The sequence below is a fragment of the Rhinolophus sinicus genome, linkage group LG07 (genome assembly GCF_036562045.2).
Source record: "Rhinolophus sinicus isolate RSC01 linkage group LG07, ASM3656204v1, whole genome shotgun sequence".
In the NCBI taxonomy this organism is placed as follows: domain Eukaryota; kingdom Metazoa; phylum Chordata; class Mammalia; order Chiroptera; family Rhinolophidae; genus Rhinolophus; species Rhinolophus sinicus.
In genome coordinates, this window is record NC_133757.1 from 112,683,011 (window position 1) to 112,703,744 (window position 20,734).

General features: G+C 34.0%; 1 protein-coding gene across 2 annotated transcripts in view; it reads left to right on the top strand.

Moving 5' to 3' along the window:
* The window catches only part of MGAT4D (MGAT4 family member D), a 37,925-nt gene extending 18,596 nt beyond the window's left edge, over positions 1 to 19,329 (top strand). The window contains exons 4-11 of one of the 2 annotated variants that reach the window (XM_074338488.1): positions 2,306 to 2,511; positions 5,329 to 5,375; positions 6,273 to 6,386; positions 7,903 to 7,978; positions 9,313 to 9,427; positions 12,523 to 12,653; positions 14,473 to 14,580; positions 18,279 to 19,329. In XM_074338488.1, the coding sequence (XP_074194589.1) occupies positions 2,306 to 2,511; positions 5,329 to 5,375; positions 6,273 to 6,386; positions 7,903 to 7,978; positions 9,313 to 9,427; positions 12,523 to 12,653; positions 14,473 to 14,580; positions 18,279 to 18,413 (932 nt within the window). In that variant the 3' untranslated portion in view covers positions 18,414 to 19,329. The remainder of the gene's footprint in view (positions 1 to 2,305; positions 2,512 to 5,328; positions 5,376 to 6,272; positions 6,387 to 7,902; positions 7,979 to 9,312; positions 9,428 to 12,522; positions 12,654 to 14,472; positions 14,581 to 18,278) is intronic. The other variant, XM_019730716.2, reaches the window with a different exon arrangement.
* Positions 19,330 to 20,734: the final 1,405 nt, after the last annotated feature.

Below are 20,734 nucleotides of genomic sequence, written 5' to 3' on the forward strand. Positions count from 1 at the left end.
GGAAAAGTGATCAGCGTGTGCTGGTCACTGCTTGTAAGAAACACACCACCTCCTGTCAGCCCACGGCTAACCTGGCATGTAGGTCCCTCATCGAACACAGCTTTTCAGCTTAGCTAACAACTTCTTTGTGACGTCGTCCCTGTCCTCTGATTTCACAAGCTGCTACCGTGGGCCAGGCCACGGAGATACAGTGGGAAACAAGACAGGGACCGCTCCCTCGCAGAGACCAGTGAGAAAGCAGTTGCAACACAAAGTGACCAGTGCTGTGATAAGGGAAACACAGGTGGGACAAGTAACATGTACTCAGGGAATTGGGGAAAGCTTTCTGGAGGAAGTGACATTTAAGCTGAGACGTGAAGGATAAAAAGAATTGGAATAGGCTCAATAGGGGAAAGGTAGGTGGTGGATAGTGGAAAAGTAGAGGGTGGTCGTCCAGGTAGAGGAAAAGAAATGTGAAAGGTCTAATGAGAGGGCCTGGGGAAAAAGTGTAGCTTGTGGCTATTGCCAATAAGACATGGGGCAGAGGCCAAATAATAAAGGGGATTGGACATTTATTTATTCACCCTGAATTTATTGACATTGCTGTGTGCCAGTCACTATATCGTGCTTGTCTTATAATGGTGAGCATGCAAGAAGCAGTGTCTGCCCTCACCAAGCTTGTATTCTAGCTCGGAAGACAAATGGGTAACAACAGAAAGGGGATAAGTACTCTGAGATGCGAGGTAAGAATACAGAGCTATGCACCCAGCCTAACTTAGGAAGAATGAGTAGAATTAGCACAAGGAACCAGGAGAAGAGTGCTTAAGGCAAAAAGGAATGGCATGTTCAAAGGCCTGCAGTTGGGACAGTGCTATTTTGGTCAATCTGAGAAGCTGAAAGGCATTCAGTAAGACTGGTTTCGAAAGAAGGTCATTGAAACAGAAGAGGTAGATTGGGCCTGGTCCCTAAGAGCCTTCTAAACTTTTGTAACTGTATTCCTCATCCTAAGACGTGGGAAGCCATCTCAGGAATTGCATTTAGGGTGGCTCCTGCAGCTCAAAACCTGATTCCTGCCTTACCCCAGCCATAAAAATCACTTCCAGGTGGATTATGGATTTAAATATGAAAGGCAAAAAATAAACCATCGAGAAGATATTCAGGAGACTATCTTTATGACCGGAAGATAAGCAAAGATTTCTCAACAGCAATCAAAAAGCACAAACTATAAAGGAAATGATTGATAAATGATGCTGTATTAAAATTAAGAATTTCTGTTCCTCAAGAGGTAAAACACTGAAAAGGGAACCCAGAGTGGGAGATGACATTTGTAACACACATAACTGACAAACGACTCATATTCAGAATCTATAAAGGGCATCAATAAGCCCACAAGAAACATGCAGACAACTCAATAGAGAAGTGGGCAAGAACTTAAATAGGAACATCACATAAGAATATCCAAAGGCCAATAAACATGAGCATATGTTCAAACTCACTAGTTATCAGGGAAATACCGATTCTTACTATTCTCACCGAAGTTCAAGCTTTCTTCAATAAATGCTTCTCTGTTGTATACCAGGGCCCTGATTGTTTTTGACAATCTTAGCACTGCACTTTAGGGAGAGGATTTTCTGAGTCCCTCACTTAACCATTCTGGGAGTCCTTATCCCCAACTTAAAGGTGGGGAAATTGAGGCTGGAGAGGCTGTGTATCTTGCCCAACCTCAGAAAGCAGGTGCTGGTGTGATCAAGATTGACTTTGGGCAGACGTCCCTGATAGAACCTTAATGCCTAGTTAGGGTGACGGGGGGTCTCTCCTCCCTGTGCCTCCGTCGTCATTGGCCATACAAGTCACTTAAGGACATAGGTTCATTCCGTCACATCATTTGGAAATTACTTCATGCATTTTGTTCGTAGGTGAAAATATTTCATAGTGTTTTTCCTATTTTGGGTTCCAGCGTCTCCTTAGGAAGAGTAGAGAATCAGCCAATGTGTGACGTTGCATACTCAGTTAGATGAACACTATAATACATGGAGAATAGTTAGTTTTCTTTTCTACTGCACTGAAATCCTCCACCCTGAGACCATCTTGGTGTCGATTTAATGCATTTCCTAACGATCCCCTGCCAGTTGCAACTTCCTCAGGCAGAAAGTGAAATGCAGGGTAAAAATGAAGAGTGGTTGGGGTTACTTCTGTGCTACCGTTTCAAACACTCTTTTTATGACCATGCAACTCACCCGAACATAGAAATAAGCGGAGACATGAATGTTCAGTTACGTTTTTCTCCACGGTTTGAAATGGTGATTCCATGCTCCTGTGTCTGCAGTTTCTTTTGCGCTGGGTATTTCCAGTGTTAAGAGAGAAAATCATAGTTACCTGAAGCGCGCGCTGACCTCTCTGATCTCCAGGATGACTCCTTCGGAGGTGAAGGACACTGTGGTGATTGTCTCCATTGCAGACGTACGTATGAACAATAAGGAGAATCGCTCTCCTTGCTCCCAGCCTGCAGTCTCCAACTACCCTCCCTCCCTGGTAATCACTGTATCATTTGAAATTTTTCTCTTAAGTTACAAAAGTAATTCACAGTGCCTTTTTTTGGATAGGAAACAATGTATTTTATGCTTGTTTAACACCACTGAGAAGGAATTAAATACATCAGTCTAAAAGGTTTGTTTAAATATCATGGTTCCATGTGGGCAAATAAGACTGTATTGTTAAGTATGTTACTAGGAGCCCTGCATACTCTATGGTACAGAAATTATATTTACAAACAGAACATTAAAATTAATGCTATAGTAATAAAACCCGCCCACCCAACCCAATAAAGGGTTGGTATATGAATCAAGATAATTTGTGACAATATGAATGGATCTTGAGACATCATGCTAAGCAAAATAAGTCAGACGGAAAAAGTCGAGACCCACATGATTTCAGTCATATGTGGGATATAACATGGAAAGCAACAAATGAACAAGACAAACAAAAACTCATAGACACAGACAACAGTATAGTGGTTACCAGAAGGAAAACAGGGTGGGGGGGAGTAGAAAAAAAGCAAAGGGGGTCAAATATATGGTAACAGAAGGAGATATGACTTTGGTGAACATACAATACAATATACAGATGACATATTATAGAATTGTACACTTGAAACCTATATAATTTTATTAACCAATGTTACCCAATGAATTTTATAAAATAAAAAAAGGTAATTTGCATTATGTAACAGTAAGGACTATTAATTGAGGGGACTTCTTCCTGTATCTGAAGGATTGTGGACAAATTTTATATACATAATTTATAACCTGCATTACATCCTGTAAAGTAGGTCGTACTATAGTATCTGATTTTACAGGTGAAGAAACTGGAGCTTAACGAAAGTGACTTGCCCAGCAATTCATATATCAGATTCAAACCTATGTCTCTAATGGCCCCAAAGTTTCTGTTTGCCTCTAGTGCCAGATACAACTATAAAATGCTGTATAAATATCAATACCGTAAGGCTTTGCAAAGGGGAATTTGGCAACATTTGTCAGATTTAAAATGTGTATGCATATATTCTTTATCTCAGAAATCTCAGTTCTGGGAAGTTATCCTAAGGAGATAATGAGGCAAGAATTTCAAAATAATAAAAATAGGGCAGAATAGTAAGGTAGTTTAGAGCACAGACTCTGGATCTAGATCGCCAAGGTTCAAATGGCGATCCACCTCCTGGCTTGTGAACTGGAACCAGTTTCTTCTCTGTGTTTCATTTATCTGTAAAATAGCAATGATGCTAATACTTTTGTTATAGCGTTGTTTTGGCAATTATATTACCTAATATATTTAAAGTATTTAGAATGATGTGTGACACGTAGTAAATGTTCAATAAGTAATTATTTTAAGGATTTTCAGTGCTATAAAAGCTAATGTTTGAAACAACCAAAATATCAATAAGAGACTGATTAAATACTTATGTCTGCATTGCAGCAATCTGTAACCACTGAAAGAATGAATATCATATGCACTGATATAAAACAATGTCCATATCATATTGTTTAGTGAACAAAGTTGTAAAGCATGTTTAACATAATATTACCTGTATAAAATGTGATAGAAAGAAGGAAGGAGAAAAAAAGGACAGTACAGACAGGTGAAACATATAGGGAAGAAAAGAGAATGTGTAAACCTTGGAATGATAGTCTCCAGAATATAAATCTTGGATGTTGAGAGTTAGAAGGACCTTTGTTGTCCTTTTTTTATTCTCTTCTCAATTGTTTGAATTTTCTATAACATGTCTTTGAATGCAGGGGAAAAAAAACTCTAAACAAGCAGTAAAAGAACTAATAGGAAAATATAAATAAAAGATTAAACAATCCTTCTCTCCAAATTTGCTTTCTTAATATTGGAAGCATATACATAATCTCCAAAATGTTTCGTCATTTGTTTCTGTGTTACATATTTCAATCTTTATTTCTTTATTCTGTTGACACAATGCAGATCTGCCTAAAATGTATAGGCCAATAATAAAATACTGGGGGACAAATTTTAAAATAGACTATAGAATGCTTAAGAAGTGTAACTTTACTACTATGTTGAAAATATATGTTTCAGTATGTAACAAACAGCTGGTGATTCAATTTATGGCTATCTTAAGAACTGTAAGTACCGTTAATAGATTTATCTGCATCATTACTCATACTTTTAACAAACAACCTGCCTTTCTGAATACTCAGATTTGACACTAGAATTGTCATTATTCAAACTATTTTGAGAATTTTATATTGGGAATATTGTGGACCCTGAGGCAACATCTTGTAAATGCCATTGGTTATGTAAAAAACAACAACAAAAAAGTATCTGAGAGAACAAACCACCAAAAGCTATTTACAAATGAGTCTGTCATCTAATCTAGCATCATGTTCAATGAAGAGTAGGTACACAAAGCTTGTTGGTGGAAGAAAATTTGGGAGTTAAGCTGAGTGATACTGTCTGGAAAAATGTGGAATAATTTCAAAGTAAGCTTATTGTCATATAATGCTTATAAAATGAAGATAAAGAGAAGTTCTTCGAAATAAGCCATTCCATTTTTAAGGCAAAACTACTTTAGATGCATAGTTTTTAAATAATTTTTAAGTATAAATGATGTGTAGTGATATTTCATTTTGTGACAAAAGGAGAATGAAACATTTTCAGTATTCAGGTCAGATCTTTTAGACGGAGGGCTATTTTACATTCTTTTATAGAAAGTGAAAACACTAGAGATGAATAGGACGTAATGACATTCCACACATAAAAGTCTTACACATAGCAAACATGTATTCATAAAACTATGAGGCATACTTAGTAAAATGTTTTTCTCATTTTTAGAATACTGAAGATTATTTAAAATCTGTTGTTGACATGATTACAAAAAAGTAAGTACTGTTGGGTAAATTTTTAAATGGCTATTCTTTCATTTTTCTATTTTTTCTGTCCAATTATTTTATTAGTGATCATATACTTTTTATGTAAAGCTGTGGAGAAAGTACCTGCCATTCTCTCTGAGCTGTGATGAAGTCTAGCTTATAATTTTCCCCAATTTTTAAGTTATTTACCTATTAAATCCATATTTTTCATGTTATTGTTGCAATATCTATTCTCTGAAATCCATTGCCTCTGTGAGAAGCCTACTAGCTTATCTTTAAAATATTCTTGTCCCTTACTGTATCGAGTTACTTTCACTGCTTCTGCTTGTAATCTTTCCTGCTGTATGTGGCACATACTGATGAACAAATATTTATTGGAAGTTATTCATCAAGCAAGATGCTGTGTAATGGACCTAGCCTTCCAAATCTTTATGTACAAGTGGGCGATGCAACTGGCAAAATATTGGAACGTATAGAGTAGGAAGTATTTCACTCTACCTGAAGATACCAAAAAGGACTTCCTTGAGCAAGTAACAACTGAGCTAAGTCTCAAGGTGTTTTTAAATAGACATTCTTCAGGCAGACAAAATGAAAAAGGGAATGCCTGGCAAGAAGAGTTGCTTGAGAAGGCAGATAGGTCAAAAAGGGAGCATGCTAAACTTTTGGAAATATAAGTACAACCCAGAATGTGGCATTTGTGTATTTTAATTTTTTGATGTTAAAAAAATCTCTGATTTGTAAAAGAAATGCTTTGGCTAAAAAGTATTCGTTCTGTTGATATGTATCAACATGTGAAATAATTAAAACCAAAACATTATATGGACATGCGTAAGGAAATTTTTTTAAGTATGTTATTTTGGTAAATCAAATATTCAATTGCAAACCTCCATGGACTTCTTTTTATAGATTCAAAAGGCAACTGAATTCTGGATCCTTAGAGGTCATTTCAATACCTGCCTTTTTTTATCCAGACATGTCACATGCCAAGCAATCAACTGAGGACTCACAAAAATTAGAGAGGTATGATATTTAGAGAAGTGTATCCTTAAATAACTAGCTTTATTTGATGAAATGTTGGAGTTAGCATCTAATAGACTCTATTTCAAACACAGCCAGCTGCTGTTGGCTTGCAAGAGCTGACTGTGTGCGTCACTTTCCAACTCTGCTCAATGACATCAGTCGGTACCATGAAATCCGGAGCATTTACACCAGAGAAATGGGCCAAAGCTACAAATCAGAGCTCAACCCCTCCTCCCCACAGAGAGACAATTGTTAAACATTTACCACCAGTACACCCCTGATAATTTACGTTCACGTTTACAGACAGAATTTTGAAAAATTAAAAGTTCTCCATATATGAAGGATTATTATTTGGTTATAAATGTGGTAGGTATCACAAGAAATATAATAATTTGGTTCCTCAAAATTTAATAGAGCAAAAGTCATGTCAGAATTCAGAAAAGGGTCTTATCCCAGGAAACTTATTAACTCAGTTTTGTTTTAAAATAATACATGGTATGTCCAAATCTGGAAACCTTTTAAGGATTTTGTTTTGCTTTTAATTAATGACCCACATTGTGTCCAGTTTTTAGAGTCATAGCACTGGGAGTCACTCTAGATCCTTGTTTTTCGTTCTGCCCTTTATGTCTTTACATTTTTCTTTTTCAGTCTCTCCGTATCATCCCTCTCATCCCCATGTCTCTACCTTGTACTTGGTTCAGGCCATTCCAGATCTATTTGCTTTCCCGAATCCTAGCCTAGCCTCGCCTCTCCTCCACTTCATTCTCCACACTGTAGGCAGAAGAATCCTATCATATCAGATCAAAAGTTTCTCACATGTCACAAAAGATCCTTCATGTTCTGGTCTCTGCCAGCCTTCATGGTTGGCTGATGATGGTCTCTCCCATCATCAGCTTCTTTCCCATCGGCTCTCTCTGCCCTAATCTAAGGTGGCTGCTCTTTCACACATTCCTTCCGTTCCTTCCAGGCCTTGGCAGCACTGTTCCTCTCCATTGGACGCCCTACCTCCTTCTGCTACACCCTCCCCATCTCACTGTAGGTCGCCATTGTCAATATCTTTAAATAGCACTTACCTACCTGTTGTACTTTTATTATTTTTCCATCTTTTATGCTAGATTGTGAGACCCAGAAGGGCAAGAACTGCTTTGTGTATTGCTCTTTGTGTCTTCAGGACTTGGCCTAGTTAGTATTAAATGAGAATAATGTTTCTTTATATTTTTGTTTGAATGAGACTTAAGATAAGAAAGAAAATTAACTTTATTCTAGAAATCAAAATTTAACTAACCCAAATGTAACAAACAGAGTATGCTTCTATTCAGACACTATCCACTGAATAAAGATGGGAAGCTTTTGAGTATAACTTTTAACGTAACATCTTCAATTTTACTTAATGTAGATAGTACTCTATGTTAACAAAGAATAAAAATGGTTTATGTTTTTAATTACTGAAGTGTGCTTATAAATAAAAGTTAAATAATAATGACAAATACTAACAGGTTTTATTACTTATCTTTAGGTGGCGAATCAAACAAGTATTGGATTTTTGTTTTTTGATGCTGTATGCCCAACCCAAGGCCATGTATTATTTACAGGTATGACCTCGGTATAAATATAATTTAAAGTGGAGGTAGTGTGTTCTCCTGGTCTCTTGTGATTCCTCCCTTCCTCATTGTATTCTTCCACCTTATTTCAAATTCAGAAAGTACTCATTCTATTAGAATGCCAAAAGGAAGCTTAAAATTGATTATCAGTTTTCTTGCCGAGGTCACTGTTAACAGAGGAAATTGTAGTTTCCTGAAGTAAACTGAAAGGAACTTCTCAAATAAAAAAAAAAGGAAATTGTTCTGCCTCCATTTCTCTGCCCACAGTTTATTAGGTTAAGCAAACATAATGTGAGCACTTACTACATGTCCGGCAGCGTATATGCTCATTACTGCTACCCTGCATTGCCTCACATTTTATGAGTAACACAGTTCTACAGTGCCAATACTGTATTTGTGAAATAAACCAATTATACCTAGTTTGTACCCCTAAATTCCTGTATATTGTTAAATAACAATGTTGTATTTCTCAGTAGTAAGTATATATCTCACTGCATAAGACAATGTGCAGTTGTGAGAAGAGTTTGAAGAATATCATTGGAGATAGAGAGAGGAAGTTAGAAAAAGGCCTGAAGCAAGGTCTTCTTCTTTTACTGGAAGAAAATAAAATCCCTTCGATTCCTAGTTGGTGATGATGTAATTGAAACATGAGATCCAGTCAATGGACGCTTCCCAGCTTGAAACAATGCAATTCTATTTTACGCTCTGGTAATATGCCCTAGAACTTCCCCATTCTTCCGAATCATTTAGGGGGCCTTCTTAGTCTACAGCTTATGCACAATATATATTAAATTAAAAAAGAAAATTCTAGGTTCCCATTCCCCCCTCTGTTATGGAGAACTATTTGGGGGGTTACTGGCACCATCATTCTCACCAGTTCATGATGGATGAGAGTACCAGTCCTCTCTTGTCATCTCTTTGTCACCCACAATATATGTTTTTTTCCTAAATACTAACTATGTTATGATAGAACATGGCACCTATCATCTCAGCAAGAAGCTAGTCAGTCGTAAACTAGAAACAGAAGTATTTGCAAGGATGAAAATGGATTCAGATAAATAGACCCTTCCAAAGAGGATTTAGCTTGAACATTACATATTAGTGTTTAGGAAAGAAACATAATTCCTGGCCTTAGAATCAGAAAATGAAAATTGACTAACAGTAAATACCCTCAGTGAACTGAATTAAAAATGAACTTATTACCTCATAAAAACATTTTTCAGTGTAGTCTATTGAAAGTATTTTCAATTTTCAAGCTAATATAACTTACTCAGTGGAAGCATAAAAGGTATTGATGCTTTTTTGTTATTGTTGTTTTTTCCCAGCTACAAGATGATATCATAGCTAAAAAGATGTACTTTACAAAAATCTCAGATTTCATACATAATATCACTTCAAATGATTGGTTTTATGTTGAATTTTCAATTCTTGGATTCATAGGTAAGCAATGGATCTATTTTGTGTGGTCAAGGTTTTTAACACAGTAATCTTTTTTTTTGGGGGGGGAAGGGGAACAGGATTTTATTGGGGAGTACTTCCAGGACATTTTTCCAGTCAAGTTGTTGTTCTTTCAGTCTTAGCTGTGGAGGGTGCAGCTCAGCTCCAGATCCAGTTGCCGTTGCTAGTTGCAGGGGGTGCAGCCCACCATCCCTTGCGGGAGTTGAACTGTCAACCTTGTGGTTGAGAGGACGCGCTCCAACCAACTGAGCCATCTGGGAGCTCAGTGGCAGCTCAGTTCAAGGTGCCTGTTCAATCTTAGTTGCCGGGGGCGGAGCCCACCATCCCTTAGGGGACTCCAGGAGTTGAACAGGCAACATTGCAGTTGAGAGCCCACGGGCCCATGTGGGAATCGAACAGGCAGCCTTCGGAGTTAGGAGCATGGAGCTCCAACCGCCTGAGACACCAGGCTGGCCCAACACAGTAATCTTTAACATTCTTAAGAACTTACCAAAGAGTTTGTTACAAAATTGAAAGATATGATATGGTTTCTATGAAGATACTATTTAGTAGTAAAATCAGACTCAAGGATCTGAATTGCAGAAAATGTATTTTTAAACCAAATTTTCTTTCTAGACAGACAATATAAATAAGCAGACTAAAATATATACACATATGTTGTAAAAACATAACATAGCCAACCCTTGTTAAATACTTGCTGTGAGTCTGGCCCACATACATGTTAGCTCAGTGACCAAGATGTACTTCTATTTTACATAGAAAAATACTGAAACTCAAAGGAAAATAGTGGTAGAGAAAGAAATTTTAACGTAGGACTATTGTACTCTGAAGTTCCTGCCATTTCCAGTACTCCAAAGCTGACATACTATAAAAGAATATAAAAATATATGAATTATACCCACCACAGAAAAGTTCCTAAGATTGTGCTCGTGGTGAGATTTTTATTTTTATAATTCTTCTATAGACTTTCCTTTTTTTTCTGTTCCACTCTTTCCTCCCTTTCCTCTATCCTATTTTCTTTTCTTTGATTCTCAAGGCAGCAAGTTGAATTAACCACATTCTTTTCATAGTTTAGGCCTCCTTGTTTCATGCCCTCTTATTCTATTCTTTTGTTTTATGCCCAATGCCTACCACTTCCTGCCCCCACCACCCCGATAGGTTTTCACTCTAATATATTTAAAGTATACATATAAATACACATATCTCCATGTAAAATATTTGGTGCTTATTATGTTTGTACCTATTTAAAAGTTACATTAATGGTGGTGTGATAAACCTATTCCTGTTCCTTACATTTTTGTCCTCAAAACTAGATTTTAAAACTGTCAGCATGTTGCTTTATGTTCATTTAGTTCATTGTTTCTTAGTGCTACGTAGCAATTCATTTGACTCATTTACTCCCAGAGTGGTGGACCTTGATGGCTTGCAACAAACTGCCGCCACAAAAACATGAGGTGATATATGTGTCTTCTAGAGCAGGATCTCTGAGGGCAAATATAGCTGGGTGTCTACTGCAGAATGGCTGTACAGTTTCTGCTGCGGGACGGCTGTACAGTTTCTGCTGCGGGACGGCTGTAGTTTCTACTGCAGGACGGCTGTACTGTTTATACTCCCATAAGCACCGTGTGTGAGTTCCTGCTTCCCTGTATGCCTGATAACATTTGATTTTACCCATTAAGCTTTTTGTTTTGTTTTTTTGTTTTTTGTTTTTGCCACTGGAAGGAATGTAAAGCATTTTTCTGGTTGCTAGTAAAATACATGTATTTTTTATATACTTACTTGACTTTCCCAAACTTTCTGTAAAGTGGTGTGGAATCCATTTTTAAGGTGCTAAAGTTATTTGTTCAGCTTTGGTTGAAATAAGAAGAAAAATTAGAGGTAATATAATAGTAACACCTGATGAGAAGCTTGGAGAGGAAATAATTTTGTTGTTATATTACTTTGAGAATTTTAAAGTCTTTTTATCTGTCTCGGCAAAGTCAGGTACAAGAAGGATAAGAGAATTTTCACATTCTGACCATAGAGTATATTGAACATAATAACAGTTGTGTTATTCAATATTTACCAAAAATATGAGCTCTTTCTTTCTTTCTTTTAAATATGAGCTTTTTGAGTAGAATTTTACATCATGCAGACAGCAGATAAGGAAACCATAAATATTAAATCAACTATTTCTATCATTGAATTGCTTACTTTGGTTACTATATAAATGGGTGCCAAAGAATTCAAATGCAATTATACATTTTATTAAGTGACCTATTTAGACTCAAGCGCTACTGAAAAAAATGAAGCATGCTTACATCCTACTATCATTCTTATTAAATGGTTAGATGTATTTTACTCTATTTTAAAGGGATACCTGAATCTTATACCTTCAACTTCATTTTAAAATTAAAGATGTACTATATTAACAAAAAATAATTAGATGTAATAAAATTATACTTTAAAATATAGCAAATCTTTAGGAATCAGAAATATAAAAGAATAACATTCTAATAAAATAATGCTCAAATATTGAAATAATACTGTATTTTAATCAAAATTAAATACCCAAAATTAAAAACTTTATAGATTTATAAAGTTCTACAAAAGTCAGGTTACAAATCACAGTTTCTGGAAAATTAAGTAAAATATTATATTAGGTTGGTGCAAAAATAATTGCGGTTTAAAAATAATTAAAAATAATTGCAAAAATCGCAATTACTTTTGCACCAAACTAATAGCTCCTATAGTTTCCTTTTTATTTACATATATTTCACTTGATTTAGATAATTGATTCTTATTATCAACATTGATTTCCTGAGAGTATTCACTATTTTAAACCTGCTTCATACTTACCCCCTGCCAGAAGTGATAATCCTTAATACTTAAGCAGATGTTTTGTTTTGCTTTATTATCCTCCAACTTCATGAATGCTTTAAACTTCATTTCTAATGAATAGGATATATTTCGTTTTTAATAGTTTTTGGCTCTTCTTTCATGCTAGTGGAATGAACAACTATATATATAAGGTTTATGTTATGATTTATAGTATAAATGCTCAAAAGTTATTTGATTTGTGTACTTTTTCTCCATAGGAAAGCTATTTAAATCTGAAGACTTAACTGACTTCGTACGTTTTTTTTTAATGTTCTACAAAGATAAACCCATAGACTTGCTCTTGGAGGACTTTTTTCGGGTAAAGATGTGTAACCCAGGAGAAACTCTTGTAAGTATTTCTTTACTTTGTAAATAGCCAATATTTTAGGAAAATACTCTCTGTCCAATGTAATTACCTACAATTTGTTTACCGAACTGATGAGTGTATCAATTTTTAAACTTCCCATATCCTAAATTTTTACTGACACTTAAATGTACTAAATGAAGTAATGAGAAGCCAAAATTGCAGTGAAAATTGGAAACAATAGGGCACAAATCAGTGAAAAAAAAGAGATAAGAAACAATAAAATGGTAGACACAAATCCAAACATATCAATAATTACATCAACTATAAGTGGCCAAAAAACACCAAGTAAGAGATAGTTCATCAGAATGGATTAAAAAACACTATGCAATTACTTGCTGCCTATATTCAGTTCAAATATAATGCTATGGATAGGTTAAAAGTAAAAGATGGAAAAAGATATACCATTCAGATACTAACCAAAGGAAATCTGTAGTAGCTATATTAATATCAAAGTAGACTTAAGAGCAGAAAAAAAAGTTGACGAAGGATCAAGAAAGATACTATATACTGATAAAAGGTCAGATCACCAAGACGATATAACAATCCTAAAAGTGTACGTACCTAACAAGAGAACCTCAAAATACATAAAGCAAAAGATGACAGAACTGAAAAGAGAAATAGGTTAGTCTACATGTCTGTATTGAGTAGAAATGCATTTAAATAAGCCTGCTATTTTTAAAATTATGTATATAAATTTGAGATGTATTTTAATGAATTTTCTATGAATACAGTTTATAAAATAATTTTCAGATGGTGATCATATAATTTCAAATGCTTGTTTTTAATAGGAGTGGTGTCATAGATCATCTTATCTTTATTTTTAAGGAGATTATCCAAATCTTTTTCCATTAAGTATAATATTGGCTCTTTGTTTTAATCACGTACTTTTTACTATATAAGAAGAAATTGAGGAGGGTATAGTTTAGTATAGGAATTCATGAATATGGAAAGAGAAGGAATAATGTGTCTGAGAGAAATGGATAAATAGGAAAATACTATAAAAACTTCATTTATTTTATTGGAATACAGAGGAAGGAGAGGGAAATTATGCAGTAGTCCCCCTCCTTATCCGTGGTTTTCATTTCCCCAGTTTCAGTAATCAGAGATCAACTGCAGTGTAAACATATTAGATGGAAAATTCCAAACATAAACAATTCATAAGTTTTAAGTTATGCGCTGTTCTGAGTAGTGTGATGAAATCTCATGCCTTTCGACTTCATCCCGCCCAGGATGGGATGAAGGACGTGAATCATCCCTTTGTCCAGCATCTCCCCACTATATACGCTACCCACCCATTGGTCACTTAGTAGCCCTCTTGGTTACCAGACCAACTGTCACTATCATAGTGCTTGTGTTCAACTAATCCTTATTTTACTTAATACTGCCACATTCAAATAACGTTCACTACAGTATATTATTGTAATTGTTCTATTACAGTTGTTGTTAATCTCTTACTGTGTCTACTTCATGAATTAAACTTTATCATATGTATGCATGTATAGGAAAAAAAAACATACTATATATAGGATTTAGTACCATCCACTGTTTTAGGCATCCATGGAGGGTCTTGGAACATAACTCGTGCAGACAGGGGGACTACTATAATTTTGTATCTCAACTCTTATTCTGTTATTCTTATGAAGGAAAAACTAAGGATTAAGTGTTTTGTTTAAATTTTAAAATGTTAATATAGAACACTGGCAAAGACTAACATGATAAAAAAAATTTTGCTCAGTAAATACAATAAAAAAGAGTATTTGGGTTTTAACCGAAGATTGTTGTTTCTCTTACTTTTTCCCAGGAGAAGTGTGCAGAGCGAAATAAGCAAATTCGTGTTAAATATAAACCTTCTCTTTTCCAATATGTGGATATACAATCATCATTTCCGGTAACAGAACAGTATTACAAAGTAAGATTTTGAAATGTAACTTGAGTAATAAGCAATGTTTCGTGAACTTATATTATTTAGAAAAGGAGTGGTAGAAACATGGGAGAGACCATAAGATATGGTTGTTTAAACACAGTCCATCTTATGCCAGAACTGTATGTTGTGAAGACCAATCATCTTTCCAAGACCCGAGTTATGTCATGGTTAGAAAAAACCTACATAAACTGCTTTAATCCTTTGCCAATTGAAATAAGAGAAATGCACATCTGCATCCTCCCATCATTTCACCCATTATTTATGACCTGCCTTCTTTCCAATTTTTCTTCTCTACCTCTGTATGTTTATTGTACTGACTCTCTGGAACAGTGCCTGGAACATAGTGTGAACAAGTCAAGTGTGTGGAATAATGAAAATTTAACTGTTATAAGTCTTTATGCAAAAAGTAATACCATCAAAATACATGAAACATGTATTTTCTGCAGATGATGCAGAAAGAGATTGACCTATACCATTCTGTTTGTTGGTGCTATTTTAATGGGATTCTTTTCTTCTATTATATATTTTTTGCCAGATAAGATATTTTAACCTTACCTTTGAAAATTCACAACAGATTAAGTAGAACATCTAAAGATAAGAAGTACATCTAATCACTCATTTTTTGATGTTATAATCTTAGCTTTTTTCCTTTATATTCTCCATACCATATAAAATAGAAATAAATAACAATCTAATGATATGTCAAATGTGATTATATTTAAATTATTTTTACAATTTCTAACAGGATAGTCATAATTCTAAAATCTTTAAAAATGATCAGAATCGTTCTTTGGGAAAACAGTGGCATAACAAGGATTAGATTATTTCTCAACTTTCTTCATAGTGGGTAAGAGACTATATTATATTTCGTAAAAGTTAAACATTCAACAATAAAGTGGTAAGTATAAAATTGATATAAATATATAGAAAATCATCAGATATTGGTTAATCTTATTTTATATCATATGTTCTGTGTAGTTTTTAGTTTTATACATATAACTTTATGACACATTAACATTCTGTTTTAGAAGAATCAATCAGTATTTCCTTTTCCCTTTTATCATGTACTGTAGGTGCACAATGAATTTAGAGACAATAGATAGATAGAGTTTGAAGCCTCATTCTCATCAATAGATATAATAATATTGATGAATCTCTAACATATTATACTAAAGAAAAAAAGCCAGATGCAAAAGACTACATACTATATGGTTCTATTTGCATGACATTTTAAATTCTAGAAAAGGCAGATCCTGGTATTTCATTATGATTTTATATGTATGTATATATATATGTATATATAAATATTATTAAGTATTTATTTTTATGAAATATGTGTCAATTCAAATATTTGCCCACTTTAAAAATTGGATTGTTTGCCTTTTTTATTTGAATTGTGATATTCCTGTATATAGCCTGGCCACAGGTCTCAGTTATGGCTGGCCCTTTCATTTTCTTAACAATGTCTGCTTGTTTATTTTTATCTTTGTCGTGTTACGTGCTTTCTCAAATATTTAGTGATTCATGGTTGTCTGTTGAATTTTAATGAGCTTATACAAAATGCTAATGTTGGTCAATTTTGAGTGGTGGCAATATGGGTACATTTTCTTCCCCTCTCCTGTCCCCTGCACTGCGCTTACCCTCCTATTTCTTTATAAAAACGTAAGGAATAAGGATGGCTTCCTGGGAGGTTTGGGTACACAGATAGAAATTCTTGGTTTGCAAACTATGTTTTAGAGTATATGGGTGGCTAGGCTGCAATTGTTTTGTGCTTTGTGTGTGTGTGTTTTTCCCTAGTGGTTTGAGAGAAGGGGCACTAATATGCATGCCAGAATGGAGAACTTCGTTCTGGGCACTGGTACGCTCTAGGTATATCCAGATGGCTCATTCAGCTTTCCTTTGAGAAGACTGTGTGTGTGTGTCTGTTGCCTGGGCCATAATGTCATGGCTGCTCAGGTGTGGGTTGGGGGTGTTCCTGACACAGACTCTTATTTCCTTCTCCAGGGTTAGCCCCAGTTTAGCTCCCATCTTCCATAAAATCTGCCATCTCCATTGCAGTCCCCCATCCCACGTGTCTAGGTCACATCACGGATTCCTCAGCTCCACTCTGTCAGTCCCCCTTCTTCCATTAGGTTTATGTCACACATAAAAGTGTCTCCTAGGCTGAGAGCCCCCTCCATTCTTTACATTGTTTTGAGTTTTTATTCATTTACTATCATTTCAATGAGGTCTAGCCACCCGCCACCTTGAAATAAGAGTTTGAATGCTTCGTTTCCATTTTTTTAAACTTTTAATTTTATTAAGTAAAGTAAGATTTATCTACATGACCCCAGAGAGATTAATGTCATCTTCTTTTCTTTAACCCGATTACCATCATCCTCTTTTCCTTAATATTCATTCCTTTAAGTCTTTTTAAAAAAAACCTCTATGTAAAATTTGTTCCTTAGCCAATTAAATTATATATTACAGTTCTCACAAAACTTTTTTAATGTAAGATAAATTATAGTTTATTAAGTAGGAAAAAGTTAGCTTATCTCTATTCCTCTAGCTTACAGTGCAAAAATAATTAATAAAACAAAAATTCTTCTTAGTGATACATTTCCTTAGTTTCTAAAATTTTAAAAGTTTGCCTATGTTTTCAATTTAAATGTTCTTTATCATTTCATATTCTACATCTATAATAAACAAAAAAATTCCTTTTGAAACAACTAAAATATTTCTCTATTAATAATTTCTGGAACCTCAAAATATAATGAAATTCCATTAGCTCTTAAACAAGAAAATGGTGTGTTTTTGTATAGTTCTTTCATGCTTCATCCTACATGAAAAGTCATGTTCCATTTACTGCAGTGCATTGGGCACAGTGCAGAGTATTTCAATACGTTGGAGTTAAGGTTGCCAGATAAAAGATGCCCAATTAACTTTGAATTACAGTCAAATAATGACTTTTATTTATGTGTACGACCCATTTGTTTTGTTGTTGCTCCTAAATATGATAAGCCTAATTGGAGAGAAGAGAAGGCTACTTCCCATCAAAATGCTTTAACTGAAAATTATTTAGGTTTATGCCCTTGATTTTTATTAAAGAGTGATAATACGGAATGTTTGCATTTTCTTCAAAACTGTTATTTAAGTTTTATGTCTCTTTTATGTAAAGATATATGTCACAATTTTCTCTTAGAATTTGGAGTCAGAAAACAATATTTTTTGCCAAAGAATTGTCATGATTCCCTTGGCCCGTTGTATTTTTGTTTTCTCCCTTTGACTAACAAAAAATTCAAAACTAATTTTATATGAAATATAGTACCCATATTATCTTATATTCACAGCATAATTTCTCCAGTCTCTATTTTATATTTAGACTTTAATTGTTAAAAGATTTTTGTGTTTTCATGTTGTTACCCTAAATCTTTTCTCTATGTACTTGTATTTTAAATTATATATAAAAAAATGAATGCTTAAAAATATTTGTATCTTATCTACAAGTTTATTGGTAATGACAATCCAATGATACAGATTTCATCCCAGTGGTAGAAATCCACTTTTAATAATTTTACACCATGATTATATTAAAACTGACATTGTCTCATACATCCTAAGAATTATATCTTTTGCCAATAACATTATCTTCATATCATGAAAATAATCCTCATGAATTAATATTTTATTTCTATATTTTACAGATTTATTGTTTTTATTTTAGAAAATATGAAGCTAATGGCCATAACAAGGAAACCTTGGAAACTCAGATAACCGGGCATCTTTCAGAAATTATAGTAATGAAAATATATAGTTACATAAATAGGAGAAAACAATGAACAAACTAGTGGACTTCAAAGCATTAAAATACCACTTATGTCAAGAAAAAAAATAGAATGTTTATTTATGATGTTTGTATCCTTGCTACTATAATTTAATATAAAAACAGTAAAGATAGGGAAGTTTTTAAAAATTAAGAAATTATTTTGTTGACTTGGATAGTGATGTTATCGTATAATCTCAATAAATAGCTAAAAGTTCAGAAACGATATTGTCATGGACAGGTTATGTGTGAATTGGTGTATGCGCTTATCCATTTTGTTAAGACGTCTAAAGAAATAGAAAGCACAAGTTCAAAAAGCCTGCATCTGGCAGTGCCATAATATCTCTTTGTCTTTTAAATAAACGCATTTAAAACTATAACCTTACCCTTAAATTTCATTTGAGCTGATTACCAAACATATGTGTGTGTTCTGATAGGCATTCAGTTCTAAAGATTTCATACTTTCTCTCATTATTGCCTTCTTAACTCATGGGTTATTTGTGAATGTGTCTGGGTTGTTTTCTTTTTTAACATATTAGTTTTGCCATATTTTATTGTTGATTGCTCAATTACATTTTTGTTAGAGAACTTTGTGTAATAAAATCTGAGAATTGTTATGAATTCTTATGTTTCATATGAATTTGAAAAGAATATAGTCTCTGTATTCTTCCCTTAAAATATATTGCATTCCTTTGTTTTCATAAATGTTAGCTTTATGCTTTAAAAATGTCTCCTTAAAATATTCCTATTTATTGGGTGCAGGGCTGTCTTATATCAGGCTTTTAAATTTACTCATTCAAGTCTTTTAAATCATTACTGATTTTTGTCTGCCTGATCCATTTGTTTCTTATAGGAGTCTATTAAGATCTTTCTTTTTGTTATTCTATTGAGTTTTAGTTTATTTTGAGAAATAATAAGAGGTATTTTCTCTTATCCTTTATCAAGTATGAAAATCTTAATTCCTATTGCTGTGTAATCTTTGAGTACCAAAAATTCACACATTTACCTCAGTATGAACTGTATCACATACCAATATATTATATAAAGAGTATATGAAAGGTGAGCTATTCATGTGTCCATTTCATTCCCTGCTTTTAGAGGAAAAGAAGCTATATGTCAACTATTAAATATCTCAGTAAAGCTAGTGGGCGTAAGAAGAAAAAAAGATATTATATGTATGTTACAAACATTTTTAATTTGACTTAAATTTTGAACTTTTAAAATTCACTCATTCAAGTCTAATATGAGTAAATTTCAGGCAAATATGAAAACTTAAAAGTAAGTCCAGGTACAGCATTTTTCAATAAGATGGCAACATTCCGTGAAAAGGTGCTTACTTGGACTTTTTTAGCCCACCATCCAAGAATCAAATAAATACCTGAGGGTTGGGACCATAAACTGGAACAGTATGAAAGGACGCTCGCTGTCTGACTGAATGTTACTGAAATGTTGTTGAGATTTTGCTTATTAAAATTCACTTTTCTTCAAACAAACATATGAAGGCAAATGATGTATTTAAGCCTCTGACTCAATACAGCAGGTAAGTTTGTAGAAACCACATTCCAACCAGATTTACTGAAATCTTTTTTTCTTAAAGTCTATTTTTCAAGTGAATAGTAGCTCTGCAAACATTAATAAGTGAAAACTCTGTCTCTCAAGTATTCAGATAAGCCACCAACATCTGCACTATTTACTACTGAAGTAAATAGTAATCTGGTAATACTATTAGTAGTAGTAGTAATAGTAAATGTGGCTACGTTCATGGGTGGAGGGGAGATACCCTCTGGTAACAAAGGTGTGTAAAAATGTCTTGGGGTTTGTTGTGTAGTCTTGTATGGACCTTCCACCCTCTGGCAAAATTACAACAATTATGAACAAATAGTGGGAGCTAAATCTGGGCAGGCATTTTCCCATAGATACCATCTTCTTATGGTTTTTTTTCTTTAATTACCTTGGCATACATTTTAAAATGCTGTGTTGATATTAATAGCCAAAGGCAATGAATTATGAGGAAGTTTATATGAGCTGATAGATTTTTGTTTTGCTGAAATTTGTTTTCTTTCTAAAAACCAGACAAAATGAGTGATTTCTTAGGAAAATACAGTTTACCAAAATTGATGTTAGAGACAGAAAGCTTAAACGAATCAATATTCAAAGAAGAAATAAAGTTTTTGAAAAAATAAAGCACATAGAGGTACCAGGCCTAGATGATTGCACAAGAAAATTCAGCTAAATTTTAGAAACCAGGTAGTCCCAATATTTCTGTTAATGGTATAACATGAATACCTAATCCTTATAATGATAGCACAAAAAAGAAAACCACAGACCTATATCGTT